The sequence below is a fragment of the Juglans microcarpa x Juglans regia genome, chromosome 4D, assembly GCF_004785595.1.
Source record: "Juglans microcarpa x Juglans regia isolate MS1-56 chromosome 4D, Jm3101_v1.0, whole genome shotgun sequence".
NCBI lineage: Eukaryota > Viridiplantae > Streptophyta > Magnoliopsida > Fagales > Juglandaceae > Juglans > Juglans microcarpa x Juglans regia.
In genome coordinates, this window is record NC_054600.1 from 23,783,463 (window position 1) to 23,798,482 (window position 15,020).

At 38.1% G+C, this 15,020-nt stretch overlaps 1 protein-coding gene across 1 annotated transcript; it reads right to left on the bottom strand.

The window, feature by feature from the left end:
• Positions 1–919: 919 nt before the first annotated feature.
• LOC121260436 (nicotinamide adenine dinucleotide transporter 1, chloroplastic-like) lies at positions 920–10,790 on the bottom strand. The gene is made up of 9 exons (XM_041162306.1): positions 10,308–10,790; positions 9,993–10,088; positions 9,699–9,805; positions 9,046–9,094; positions 8,802–8,911; positions 7,357–7,451; positions 7,178–7,266; positions 6,955–7,049; positions 920–1,424 (listed from the first exon to the last, which is right to left on the bottom strand). Exons 1-9 carry the CDS (start codon positions 10,375–10,377, stop codon positions 1,188–1,190), a joined length of 948 nt encoding a protein of 315 aa, XP_041018240.1. The 5' UTR covers positions 10,378–10,790; the 3' UTR covers positions 920–1,187.
• Between the last annotated feature and the right edge of the window lie 4,230 nt (positions 10,791–15,020).

Genomic DNA, 15,020 nt, shown 5'->3' on the forward strand with positions numbered 1-15,020 from the left:
CAATAAGGACTTCCTTTGTGGTCTAGCTCTCTATCAAAGAAATTGTTTACGTAGGTAATGTCCTAATTGGATCGCACAAGGACTTGCAAAACAATTAGAACTACAATTAACCACAATGTCGTTTGAGTGGGTGTCGTATGTCTATTTCCATAATTGAACCATGTAATATTATGTCTATTTGTTCTGCATCACACTGTTCAATTCAGTCAAGAAATTGGTAAGAATCTGTATTGGACGCGTATTGCTGGAGCCTGGTGCGAAGCGATCACACCCTGGTTATGCTTGCCATGAATGAACGACGCCACATTACTTTTTCACTTGGGACACCCCTACTGAACATCCAGGTCTCCACTTCCTTTCGTAATAGTCAAGATTGATCGCTAAAACTAAAAGCATGTTGCTTTCTACAGGACAAATGACAACTTTAGAGCCTGTGGCATGTCAAATACTAAATACCAGAAACTTCTATTGGGGAAAGAAAAAACTACGAAAATGGAAACTCTTCTCATAACTTTTACTTGGTCTTCCGTATAGTAACTACTTATATTAAGAGCTGCTAGTCACCTCTGACGTTCAGGAAAGTAACGAGAGGTGGGCAGCTTCAAGTGCGGCCGTAGGGTAGATGAAGGTCATAAAAAAATTAATTTTTTAATAATAAATCTCATTCCTTTTTAAAAGATGTGCACAATACTTATACAACTTATGACTATATCTAGCATTACTCAAAGTTATAAACATATGCAACCAAGCACGCTACAAGGAAGAAGGGGTAAAATAATAAATAAGAAATAAAATGGGGCCCAACTTCTTTAAGATACAAGAAAAAGACTACTTGCACATTTCAGTGTCGATGCCTATTTAACAATATGTAGTGAATTACAATTAAATGGCATCCAATTGACAAATATTTCAAACATGATACATGGTCACTTCCTTATTATTCAGCAGTGCCCAGGAAATTATTGTATTGATTGAACTACATTGTAACATTTTTCATCATAATCACTGTCTGTATAAGCAGAATCATCTCTAAGTTTGAATAGGTAACGAGAACTTAAATGTGGCTCAAAACTACCAAAATCAATTAAGATACACAAATAAATCAACAACTGCATTGATGGCTGTTGGGAGGTGCTTGGAGTAATGCAAGTTTCTTCTTTAAATCCTTGATTCGGTTTGATTCATCTTTACAATGTGTGAGGTTGTGCATCAGGAGGGAAAAGATTGACAAGAAAACGGTGAATCATCTCAAAGCTGGTAAATGTGATTACAGCAGCCGGGGTCGTTCTCAGCAGGTTGGTAGCGCACCCACGGTAAAAACCAGGGAGGCCTTCTTGTTGAAATACTTTCTTAATGCAATCAGTTACACCAGAGTACCGCTTCTCCGAGTGGTGGCCCTGCTCTTGAAGCCTTGAGCGTACCACCTGCAAAATATCAATGAGAATCAAAATTAGTCTGCTGATGTGGCAGTACATCTAGAAAAGGAACTGTAGTAAACCCTAAATTGAAAATGGTGCGATAACAGAATGTTGTACCAAACCCAAGTAAGTTTGAGAATAGGATATTTGACAAATATTTTTTTTGATCGGTAATCAAGGTATTTTATTCATAAGAGTAGGCAAAACCCAAGTACACAAGAAGTATAAATAAGAAATCCTCCATTTATTTAAAATTAGATTGAAACCAGGGTACCTGACTAGAGTTTACAACTGATAGTAAAAAGTCATGGACATTTAGTCCGTTACATACAATGGCCCCCACCCATGAGAACAATGTTTTAAAAAAAAAAAAATCAGCTCCACCATTGTCTTCTCACGGTTTTCGAAACTTCTATTATTTCATTCCCGCTATATAAGACCAACACATGTAGATAGGGACCATTTTCCATATTATTGCGGCTTGTGAATTACCGCGAAGACCTCTCCAGCTAGCTAGAAAATCCACCAAACTGAAATGCATGACCCATGATAAACCGAGTCCTGAGAAGAAGTAATCCCACATGTTCCTCGCCACCTCACAATGTAGAAACAGATAATCTACCGATTCTCCATCTTTCTTGCGCATACAGCACCAATCCAACACCACTATCTGACGTTTCCTCAAGTTATCTGTGGCGAGAATTCTGTCCAATGCTGCTGTCCAGACAAAAAAGCAGCTTTTGAAGGGGCTTTTCTCTGCCAAATGCTCTTCCATGAAAATGTGTGCATGCCTGAGCTCGTTAAAACTTTGTGAAAAGATCTGACAGTGAACTTGCATTTCTAAGATGGACTCCAAATCATCCTATCTATGGTGCCCTCAGTCATAAGTACAGAATACAGTGCCGCATAGAACTTTGTGATCATCTCCAACTCCCAGTCTTGGGCTATCCTAATGAAATCAATATTCTATTGAGGGGAGCCACCAAAAAACACCAAGAGATCTGTTATTGCTGCATCCTTCACCTATGCGAGCTCAAATATGGCAGGAAAAGTATCTTTGAGGCTTTGTTCACCACACCAATTGTCATACGAAAATCTGACACGAGAGCTATCACCCGCTAAAAAATGTGTACGTCTCCTAAACACCTTCCAAACCTTCCTAATGTATTTCCACAGGCCCACCCCATATGGGCCACGTACCACATTTGAACACCAACCACACCATGTCTCCCCAACCTGCACATCAATAACAGACTTCCACAGGGCCCCCAATTTCATGTTAATACCGCCACAATCATTTACCCAATAAAGCTTGGTTGAACTTCATCAAGTTACGAATTCTCAATCCATCCCCTGAAATTGGAGTACAAACCATTTACCAATTAACCAAATAGAATTTGAATTCATCCCCCAAACCACTCCACAAAAAGTCGCGTTCTAGCTTCTCAATATGTTTTGCAACCTTTGCTGGTAATGGGAGCAAGGACAAAAAATAAGTGGATAAGTTGGATAGAGTACTTTTAATCAATGTGAGCCTACCACCTTTAGACAAATACAACCTCTTCCAAGATGCAAGTCTGAGTTCCACTTTCTCAATCACTACATTCCAAATCTACTCAGATTTAAAGGAAGCACCCAAGGATAAGCCAAAATACTTCAGAGGTAGAAAAGATACCTTACATCCCAATAGAGAGGCTAGAGTTGCCACATCAGTAACAGTCCCCACCAGTACCATTTCAAACTTTGAGAGGTTAACTCTCAAACCTGAGACAGCTTCAAAACAAAGAAGTAGAGTCTTCAAAGATTGGATCTGCCCGATATTAGGTCCACAGAAAATAAGAGTATCATCCACAAACAACGAGTGAGAAATAACGATAGAGCCATAATGACCATTCCCCACTGAGAAGCCATAGAGAAAGCTACCCTGCACAAAGCCTACAATCATTTTACTAAGAGCTTCCATGACAAATAAAAAGAGTAATGGAGAGAGCGAATCCCCATGTCTCAAGCCATGGGATGAGTCAAAAAAACTCACTAGTGAACCATTCACCAAGACAGAAAAACGGACAGTTGAGATGCAGAATTCTACCCAATTCAACCATTTCTCTCCAAAACCACATCTTTTAAGTAAATAAAGCAAGAACTTCCAATTTACATTATCATAGGCTTTTTTCCATATCTAGTTTGCATAGTAACCTCGGTTCTCGAGATTTGAGTCATCAATCCAACAGTTCATTAGCAATTAAAACCAACTCTAGAATTTGTTTGCCTTTAACAAATGCGTTTTGCGGCTTCGAGATTAGCTTGTCCATCACTGTACTCAATCAGTTCAATAGCACCTTGGAGAGAATCTTGTAAACCTCATTCACCACAAGGCTAATGGGACGGTAATCTCAAACATCCACTGATCCCACCTTTTTGGGAATGAGTGCTAAAAAGATAGCATTCAAACTTTTTTCAAATCTAGCATTATTATGGAAATCTTGAAATACCTGCATAAGGTCGCCCTTTATCACTTCCCAACAAGTTTGAAAAAAACTCATTGTGAATTCATCAGATGTAACGTCCCAATAGAAGACCCAAACCATAAGGTCTATACTCTAAAAGAACTAGTCAATGATACAATTAGAGCTCCATTGGAACCTTATAAAGAGCAAGAACTTCTCATTCCCAAGTAATGTGAGATCTCATACACCACCTACCCTTATCCATATTATATGAGGTATCACAATCTCCCCCCTTTAAATTCCCGAAGCGGAAGCGAGGTGGACCCATAACCCACAGGTCCCAAGATCGAAACCTGGCTCTGATACCATTTGTAATGTCCCAATAGAAAACCCAAACCACAAGGCCTACACTCCAAAAGAATTAATCAATGATAGAATTGGAGCTCCATTGAAACCTTATAAAGAGCAAGAATTTCTCATTCCCAAGCAATGTGAGATCTCAAACACCACCTACCCTTATCCATATCATATAGGGTATTATACATCAAGGCCTAGGGCCTTGTCGCTAGCCATACCTTGGATGACTTTAGGTACTTCATCTCCTTCAAAGGGCCTCTCAAGCCACCCTGCACTTTGATGATCTAATGCTGAAAAAGTCAGTCCATCTACTGTCAGTCTCCAAGGATGTTGTTCGGCTAGGAGATGTTCGTAGTACTGTGCGATATGGTTCTTGATGATTGACTGATTTGAAGAAACTGCTCCATCTATCATTAACGTATCAACAGTGTTGTTCCTCCAATGCGAATTTGCCACCTTATGGAAAAATTTTGTGCACTTATCTCCCTCCTTGAGCCAAAGTGCCCTTGATTTCTGTCTCCAAGAGATCTGCTTCATCAATATTACTCTTTCAAGCTCGGTGACTACCTGACTCTTGCAAGTTTTCTCGGGTTCAAAGAGAGTTCTAGCCTCCTCCAGACCTTGTAGCTCCTCTAGAAGGGAATGGCGTTTTAGAAGCACATTGTCAAATACTTTGTTCATTCCATTACTTCAAATCATGTTTCAACGCTTTTAGCTTTCTTGCCATTATGAAACTTGGAGAGCTTTGGAAATCATAGGAAGACCACCATTGTTGAACCCTGTCTACAAAACCGTCAAATTTAAGCCATATATTTTCGAATTTAAAATACATTTTTCCTCCTTGGATCCCCCCACAGTCTAGGAGGATGGGGAAGCAAGCTGAGCATACCCTAGGTAACCTTTGCTGAGTGACATCCGAAAAATGTAACTCTCAATCTGGAGTTAGCAAAAATCTATAAATCTTTTACCAGGATGGAAGTTCGTGAGTGTTGGACAAAGTTTATGGGCCTCCCGTTAATGGAATATCCATGAGCGCCTATTTTGTGATGAAATCAGAAAAATCCCTCATAGCTGGTGTGATGTGGGACATACCTGATCTCTCACTCGAGAAATGAGAGATATTGAAGTCACCTCCTATACAACTTGGTAACTCCCACCAACTAAGAAGTCCCACCAATTCTTCCCATAATGACCTTCTTTCCGCATCAATATTGGGGTCGTATACTCCTGCAAAAGCCCATTGGAACCCATCTTCCACATTCTCAAAGGAGCAGACCACAGTGTATTCACCCACACATTCTTCTAACCTTTCCACCACCCTTTTATCAAACATAATAAGAACACCACCGGATGCTCCTTTAGAAGGCAAGCACGACCACCCAAAGTTATATCCCCTTGCCATTGACGAAATAAATTTCTGACTTGGAGCCATTTTGTTGTGTTCATTCAGCCCCCTTACGTTCCAAGAAATTATTTTTGGCTTCGCATATGATCGGTCATTACCCGCCCTTGAGACGCCCCTGGCTAGCACTCCTTTCCCCTCCATCATCATTCATAGCCCATGTCAGCCTCTTGAGTTCTCTCTCTTTTTTTATCCAAATTAAGTGAAGAATCAGCTTTGGATTATGCACCTCCAGCTTCAATAGCTGTAAGTAATGCCAAAAATTCATCTTCAAAACCCTCACAAGTTATCCTCACACAATGCTTGAACTCTATGGCTTTTTCAAATTACCCAATCTAACACATTCAGATGGAACGAGTTCAATGGAATAGGTTCCTCGCCCTCAACAGAAGATCTGCCCCTTGTAGGCTCAAGTACAACCAAAGCCTGCTCCACTTCATCCTCCTCAAAATTACCCAGGCCTCCCACACTATCAGAAGTGACATGTAGTGGTTTCTCGACAACCAGAGGGTCTTCCTGTACCAAAGTGGGTGCTTGCAAGGCATGGTGGTTTGTCGACTGCCCAAAGGTCACTGACAGAAGTGTTTGTGGCTTCTCGTAGAACTCTCGACCTCTCGGTGACCCTCCCTTCAACTCCACAGCATGGATCTGAGGTATTTCCACTATCGGCGCAGGCAACAAAATCTTCTCAACCGTGGTGGCGGGATGCGACCCAGAGGAGGCCGACGCATCTATCTGTGCCTCTCCGCTGGACAGTGGCTCTCCCGTCGTCGAGATCTCCTTCTGCGCAACCTCCACAGACAAATATTAACTTATCCATGATCAGGTCCTAGGAATTTAAGCCATACCCCGATCGAATAGGTACGAGAAAACATCCTTCTCAGTGCTTTAGATGACAATATGGACAATTAAAATTAGAAAGATAGTAACTAACCAAAAAATTAGAAAGATGGGGTATAAAAATCTTATTCTATTCAAAGAATCAATATAGATTTCCTTCTAGGTAAGAAAACAAGGATGATTGTCACAAGTTACAAAGGGTGAGCCATTATTTTTACCAAAATCAGGAAACGGCATTGTTCTCCTTTTCAGGAGATACCTAAGGAAAAGGAGCATGATAGGCAAGCAACTTCTGAAAAAATAAGTATAATGGCATTTCACCCTATCACTTGTTTTTTTTTTTTTTTTATCAATAGCATTTCACCCTATCACTTGTAAAAGCCATATATATATTTACTTGTGTGGTAAACAGTACTACTCAAGGAAATAAATTTCTACCCATTGACCACAAATAGTTGTTATCATACTGTGACATTATTTAATATCGTACCTCGTGTGGATATGTCAATGTGGAAGCAAATATTTTGGAGACTGATGAGGCAACAGCAACATCACGCGCACTTAGTTTATCCATAGTAGTATTAGCTGATACAATCACATTAAAAATAAATGAATTCTTTTTGTGTAATAAATAAGAAAATTCTGTTATTTGGATGACTAAAAAGGTATTTCCTAAAAAGTTCAAGGAGAGCTAAAATCAGGAAGAAAATAACCTCGATTGGCCAAGTACAACTTTATTGTCTCATATGTTGGAAATTGTATTGCAACATGACTGACACCAGCCAAAGCAGGCACAAGACCACTGTTAAAAACAATAACATAAGCACAACTAAATCATTTTCAAACAAAATGTGATCAGTAATATGGTACATTAATGATACAAGCTACAAACCTATACAAACCACGAATGCCTTCCTCGTGAGCTATTCTCCTCAAAGCAGACAGCGTACTCCTATACAGTACCACACCAGGTCTCATTCCTTGAGTCTACAGAGAACAAGAGACAAAATAAAAAAAAATAAAAAAGAAACTTAGCATGTTCATAAGATGATAAAGCTTCAAGCATAAAAAAAAAAAAAAGGTGCACTAAAAATGAGTATGCGGTAGTATTATACAGAACCATAAATAGCTAAGAGAAAAAAAAATAGGATTACAAGTATGAAATGATAAAAGTGTGATAATGATGAAGAAACCAAGAATTTTATTTTATTTTTTCCCATTTAGTGAGAAAGTAGAGCTTCCACAGATCACCATTCATGACAAAAATTTATTAACATCATGATTGAGATGTCTCTGCCAAAAATATAACTGCACAGAGGTACAGTCTACTTCCTTCAATATAGCCAAAAATCATCTACTTCCTTTTTCTTGATAGGTAATACAAATTTTACTAAATAATGCAAAGTCGTACATAGGGTGTAGAAAATCATCTAAACTTACACCACTACATTCATCTAGTAAGCAGCCAATGCGGAACTTAGCACCCATGACTACCTTTATAACCTAACCACTCTATGTAGGTTTATTCATATTCCTCATGTGGGACTGAGGTATTACAAACCCCCTCTCTCAAAATCCTGACATCCTCATCAGAGTTACACAATGCTCTAGTTTCACATGGCCAGCCTTACTAAGTGGCTCTTATACCATATGTAACAGTCCAAAGAAGTGCCAGCCACATATGCGCTATAATCCCCAAAAAAATACTCATTTTGCAGCTTCCCAATAATCACTTCTCAATCTCAATCTTACCTGGTAAGTAGGCAGTGTGGGACTTAGCGCCTATGACTCCTTTATAACCAACCAACCCTATGTGAATTATTCATATTCCCTTTGAGGGACTAGGGTGTTACAAGAATCCTAAAATTCCAATTACTCAAATTACTAACAATTTGAGAGATACCTATAATCCATACAGTAAAACAACAAGTTGTACAAAATTAGAGGTGATTACAAGAAACATTTTTTCCATGAGTGAGATGATCATATGAAACTTCATTAGAAGTACTCTGCCACATGGCCTCCTAATTAAGATCATAAATGACTGAATCCTTGTGTCTTTTTTTCATTATATGTCGCAACCTTAGTTTTTTTGTATGACGAGGAACCTCACTGAGGTAGGGTTCTTCAAATTCATCCGTGGGGAGTAAACTCTGCATAGTCAGATACACAATCCTGTCCAGAGGAATTCCTAATGCAGAATCGAGCTCAAGATGTCAGACTCTATTATAGCTCATCCCAAGCCCACCCTTTGAGCACTGGGCTACACCCCAATGAAATGTGATAAGATTAATTAGATCGTATAGAACAAAGGAATATGGTACTTGAGAGACATACTTGAAGTCTTGTCTTCACAACCCAAAGAGGATTTGTAGCAAAGGTTGTTGCAGCTCCAGCGCCAGAAGCAGCTACCACGTTAGCACCAATTGAAAGATGATGACTCTCATCTACAGATGGAACAAAGCTAAACATCAATAAACACTCTATATGAAGGTACAGCAAGGTAATAACTTCAAGGACTGAAACTAATATGGAAATTATCCTTAATTATATGTAGGGAAGAAATAGGCCACAGACTAACCATCAGAAGAAAGGAAGCTTTTCAGCTGATCATAAATCGTAAAATAAACCTGCAAAAGATACAATTCAAACAAATAAATTATAGTTATATGAAGTAAGATAATTATCCAACGTAGAGAAATTGAGAACGCAGGTAGCAAACATGGCAGATTGAATAATCCATGTCCCACAAAAGCTTTTATCAAACACAAAACTAAGACAAACTAGTCCTGCATGGATAATCTTTTATTTATAGTAACCAAATCATTCCCTATCCTTAGTTCAATTCGTTCCATAGTCACATTGAAGTTACTACTAGAGGCCACTCTGCTTACCATTACTATTATAGTGTTTTTATAAGTACTATTATTATCAATTTAAAATGGGGGAAAATGTAACTTTAACCAAGTTGTTAGAACTTTGAACCAGTTGGTATACATGGCTCTCCTGTAGATGGTGTAGCGATAGTTCCATGTGGTCCTGAGTGAAAATTTGCCACCAGAGAACAATGCTTCCCGAATTGTAGGTGTCATTTGTCAAGCAGAAAATAATTGGATCATACAATTTCATAATTCATAGATATATCATTTCATCAAAGTTTTCTAATAACACCCCCGAGAACAAAAAAAAAAAAAAAACATAAACAAGTATTCCACAAAGCTAAAGAGCACTCACCGCCCAGTTAGGAAGTAAAGCCAGCACAGTGGGAGAGAGCCCACGGTACATACCTCGCAACCCCTCCTTGTGAAATATTTGTTCCAAACTACCGACAATAAGACTACCTGAATCACCAAACGAAATCAAACAAAATAACCCCATTTGTTTTATAGGTAAGAAAATAATCCCATAATATAAACTCCATCTTAGACAACTCCCCTGATGCTCTGATGCTCAATTAAGTTCATACAACAATAATGTGCACCTTGTAACCGCTAAACTCACTTTAAGTCCCGCTGTAAAAGGGCATACCTTTAGCAGTGGTATTGGCGAGCTGAGGCAGCCCATGAACCTGAAACCTAGTCTTTATCACATCTAACGGACACACGAACGTTGCAGCAATGACCCCTACGCCAAAATTTCACCACCAAACAGCTTAATACAACAAAATCCAAAAGTTTTGATTCTGAAAAGAATAACAGAAAAGGGGAAAAACTCGAGCTTTCGACATTTTGACCAAGTCAAAACAAGTATTTCTACGCGCACACACAATCTCTCTCTCTCTCCCGTTGTAACTTAGCACAAAAAAAGGGAACCGAAAAGGCACGAGGAAAAAATCTGAGGTACCGGCAGCGGCGCCGGCGCCGGCGTTGCAGAGGACACCCCTGGGACTAGGGCCATGATGATTGGCAGACATCGTGGAATCCCTGACGAGAATCTCGAGAATTCGCGGAGGATTGAGTTCGACGCACGGAGACACAGGAGTCCTCTATGTAGAGGCGGTGGATCGCAGAAAACAAGAGTGGCATGGCCAAGACGGGCGGAGGAGGGGGATGCGAGTCGAACCGGTCCGAGTTAGCGCTTTGAAGAGGGGGTGGAGATCTTAAATCTATAAGAGGCTGCCGTTGGATGAAGCCGAGAACAGTAATCGGCCATGCGAGAATTAGGGAGGAGTATGAATAATCATTCAAGAGTGAAAAAGATAAATTTGATTGGTTAGGTGCGATGCGAGTGAGGAAAGCGAACGTGAGGCTTGGAATTCGCTTCTTTTCCCTTTCGAGACTAGAGAGGGGTCCTCCGGCCGGAGTACGTACGGATCGCCACAAATGGGACCCTCCAAGGACTAATCAATTATAAATTAATCATTTTTATATCATTATCAATGGAAAAGAAAATAATACTATTGTTTTAATCTATTTATAACATATTTGTGCCGTACGGGGAATTGATTTTTTTTTCCTCAGGAAAATAACTTGCATTAATAAATAGATAAATTTTACTACACAACCTTCACCACATTCCACACTTCATATTTTTTTAAATTTTTTTTAGTTTATTTTTTAAAAATTATTTCAAATTTTCTATTTATTATTCATATAATAAATATTTGATAAAAGAAAAAAAATAATAAAAATTAAAAAAAATGTGGAGTGTATTTAATCTAAATAGATATACTATTACAAACATATCAAAACATAGAAGTAAAGACATAAATAAAACTAAACAAAGCTAAAATTAAGATATTACAACTAGTGGATCTTTCTCATTATGAAAATCAAATAGGCATTGGAGAATTTTAGTCGAAGGGATGCTTCCAATAATTTTACTGGATGTTGCCCATTGCGCAATATCATGCGCGTATTGATTTTGAGATCGATATATTTTATTGACTTCCCAATCTTCAAACTTGTCCAACATTATTCTTGTGTCTCTTATGACTCTTTCTGCTATCCAATCTTAAATATGATTTGGCTCTGTTAATGTTAATATTGTTCTCTAAGAATCCCATTCTATTATAATACTCTTGATCTATCTAGAAAGTGTTTCTTTGACTCCAATAAAAGCTGTCATTACCAATGTTTTGAATACCGTACCGGACAGCGTACTGGTCAAGGCATTGGAACGAAATATTTCAGTACCGGTACCGTTTCGAGATAGCATTTCGGGATAACGTTTCGGGATAGTCGATCTATAAATAAATTATATATATAAATATATATAAAAATTATATTCTAAAATAATAGTCTATATATAAATAAATTATATACAAATACATATATATATAAATTATAAATAATCTAGTCTGAATTGAGGGTTAAAAAATAAGTTTGTAGTTTGAAAAAACGAAAAAAAAAAAAAACACAGGCCGAAATATCGGCCGGTACCGGCCGAAATATAGGCCGGTACAGGCCGAAATTGAGGCCGGTATGACCGGTACCGGCCGGTACGGTCGGTATTTTGGCCAGTACGGAACAGGTATAGTACCTGTACCAGCCGGACGGCCGAAACGAAAAATTTCAACCGTACCGGCCGGTACGGTACGAAATTTAAAACTTTGGTCATTACTTCTCCTGGATTTGGGTTGCAACTCTCAAGGTGGTCGGCTACAATGAAAATGATATATCCATTACGTGATCTGCATATCGCAACTGGTGTACTTCCATTTGGTCTTACACCCACATCAAAACTAATTGAAACTTTTCCAACTGGTGGAAGGTTCCAATTTCTTTCTAGAATATCAATTTTTTGTTTTTAAACCCATGCATTACAATGGTCACTATATGATCTTCCAACTTTACTAATAAATTGTTCTATAGAAAGACGATGAGACTCATGCACAATTTGATTTCTATAGAACCATAAGTTATCAATGGCAATCATAGAAAAAATTTGAAATTTATAGACATGAGAATTCCGAATTTGGAGTTTAAGGGTCGGATCCAATATACACCTAATCCATTCTTGGAGACTTTGAACAATAGAGGATATGTTTAAAGGCCAGAAAGATTGCCTCCAAAGAATTATAGAGTAAGGGCATTCAATGAAAATGTGATAGGCAAATTCGTCTGCTGAGTTGCAAATAGGACACTGAGATTATCCTTCAGAAAGAGAGAGGCAGTTTTTCAAGAGGGCTCTTGTTGGTAGAATATTATTGAAAATTTTCCAGAGTAAGAGCTTTAGTCTATCTTGCAATTTTATGGACCACATTTTTTTCCAAGTACTTTAATCATTTTCCACCACTTCAATATTATTCTGGGAAACGACAGCAGCATATGCAGATTTAATAAAGAATTTCCTTGAAGAATGATGTATCCATTTCAAGTTGTCCCTGATATTAAAATAATTGAACTGGGCAAGATGGATCTTTTCAATCTCATTGGTTGTTTCTTGAGAAAAAAGTGTTTGTATAAGAACGTTATTCTATCTCCTTGGTTCCTCAAGAATCAGCTCGGAGACACTCATAAGTGGGTCTTGTGGCAAGGGGATGGCTGAAGGTGTTGGAATTGGGGGAGATAAAGTAGGGATCCAGGGGTCCTTCCAGACTCGGGTATTGAATCCATTATTAATTTGCATACAGAGACTGGAGGACAGAAATTCTCCCTGATTAAGCAAGCTTTTCTAAAATTTAGAGTCAGAGGATTTGATTTGTACCGACCACCATGAGGAATGCTCCGGATATTTACTAGTGATGAGATCCTTCCATATGTTGGTGGAATTCGAAGCCAGGTGCCAACCCAATTTGCAGAGCAAAACTTTATTGAAATGGGCGGTTAATCTCATACCTAATCCTCCCATGGACTTTGGTTTACAAATAAATTTTCAAAATTTTAGGGTAAAATTGTGAGATTTTTTGGGGTCAAAACCCCACCAGAATCTCATGAGGGATTTATCAATTTTTTTTGAGATTGTCTTAGGTAAGAGAGTGATGGATGGAACTTGTTACCTATTTAATGAGGGTAGTTCTACCAGCTTGAGATAGAAGTTTCATTTTCCAACCAGAAAGATTAGTTTGTACCTTATCCAGAAGATCATTATAGATATTGCTAGTGGGTCTGTCAAAGCTTAAAGGTAGTCCAAGGTATTTGATTCTAGCTTATGGAGTTTTGAAGTCTAAAATTTCTTTTATGAAACTGATGTCGGAGATTGAGGAATTCTTGCTAAATTGAATAGAAGATTTAGCATTGTTAATCTTCTGCCCTGACCATGAAGCATAGGTATCCAGACACTTGGATAAGGAATATACACTGCGAATTGATGCTTAACCAAAAAGAATCAGGTTGTCAGCAAAAAAGGAGATAAGAAATTGAGAGACCATTTCTGCTGATTTTAATACCTTTAATGTTACCCAGATTCTCCTCTCTATTGGTGAGGAGAATATTAACAATTCTCATGTCTATAAATTTCAAATTTTAAAATTACATTCCATATAGTTGAAAGCCTTTTCCATGTCAATCTTGATAGCCATTATCCTTTTGCTTCCCCTCTTCTTTTTAACATGATGAAAAACTTCCTGTGCCACAATGATATTTTCTTGAATTATTTTTTCTGGGATGAAAGCAGATTGATTCAGAGAAATGATTTTGCGCAGAACCCTTTTGAGTCGATTTGCAAGAATTTTGGCAATCACCTTGTAGCACACATTGGACAGACTGATTGGTCTAAAGTGGTGGACCATACTAGGGGAGTCATTTTTTGGAATAAGAACTATGTTCGTGTGGTTTAGTTCATTTAAGTTATTTCCATCAATGAAGAACTTTTGGATGGTTTTTATGAAGTCAACCTTGATGATATCCCAATAGTATTTATAAAAGAGACCCATGAATCTGTCAGGACCCGGTGCTTTAGAGGCAGGTGTGTACTTGATAGTTAGGAGGATTTCCTCCTCATTTGGGATTTTGCAAAGATCCTTATTATCCAGACGAGAGATTTGGGTTGGAAATAAGTTTTCTAGATCATTCAAGAAGTTAGGTCATTAGAGTTATAAATATTCCAAAAGTGGTCTAAAAACATATTCTGGATTTTAGAGTTATCTTGGGTCCACTGGTTGTTTTGATCCTTTAAACAATGTATATTGTTTCTTTTTCTCCTTATGGTTGAAGTCATATGAAAGAATCTAGTATTGAGGTCGGTGGTTGTGAGCCACTGCAATCTACATTTTTGTTTCCACGGGATCTCTTCCCTTTTCAGATTCTCATTGAGATAATGGATGATATTCTCCTTAGTAGAAAGGGCATTATCAGATGGAGGTTGATTTTGAACTGCATTAAGATAATAGTTAGCTCTCTAATCCTTGTTTGAATATGACCAAAATGGTTTCTATTCCAAATTTTTAGAGCTTTTTTTACAGCATTGAGTTTTTGGGAAAAAATAGTGAAAGGTGAGCCATTAAAAAAGATGTCCCAAGTTTTAGCAACTATTTCCACACTATTTGGATCTATAACCCAAAACTCTTCATATCTAAATAGTTTTTTGAAATTCTTTAAGCCAATGGTATCCAGGAGGTGGGGGGCATGATCGGAGGCATAGATTGGGAGATGATCAATTTTTGCATCAGGGAAA

Coding starts and splice junctions, on each gene's coding strand:
- LOC121260436 (XM_041162306.1), bottom strand. CDS start 10,377: ATGTCTGCCAATCATCATGGCCCTAGTCCCAGGGGTGTCCTCTGCAAC. Junction 7,452..8,801: donor TTGTGAAGACAAGACTTCAA/GTATGTCTCTCA, acceptor TGTTCTCTGTAG/ACTCAAGGAATGAGACCTGG. Junction 7,050..7,177: donor GTTGTACTTGGCCAATCGAG/GTTATTTTCTTC, acceptor TGATTGTATCAG/CTAATACTACTATGGATAAA.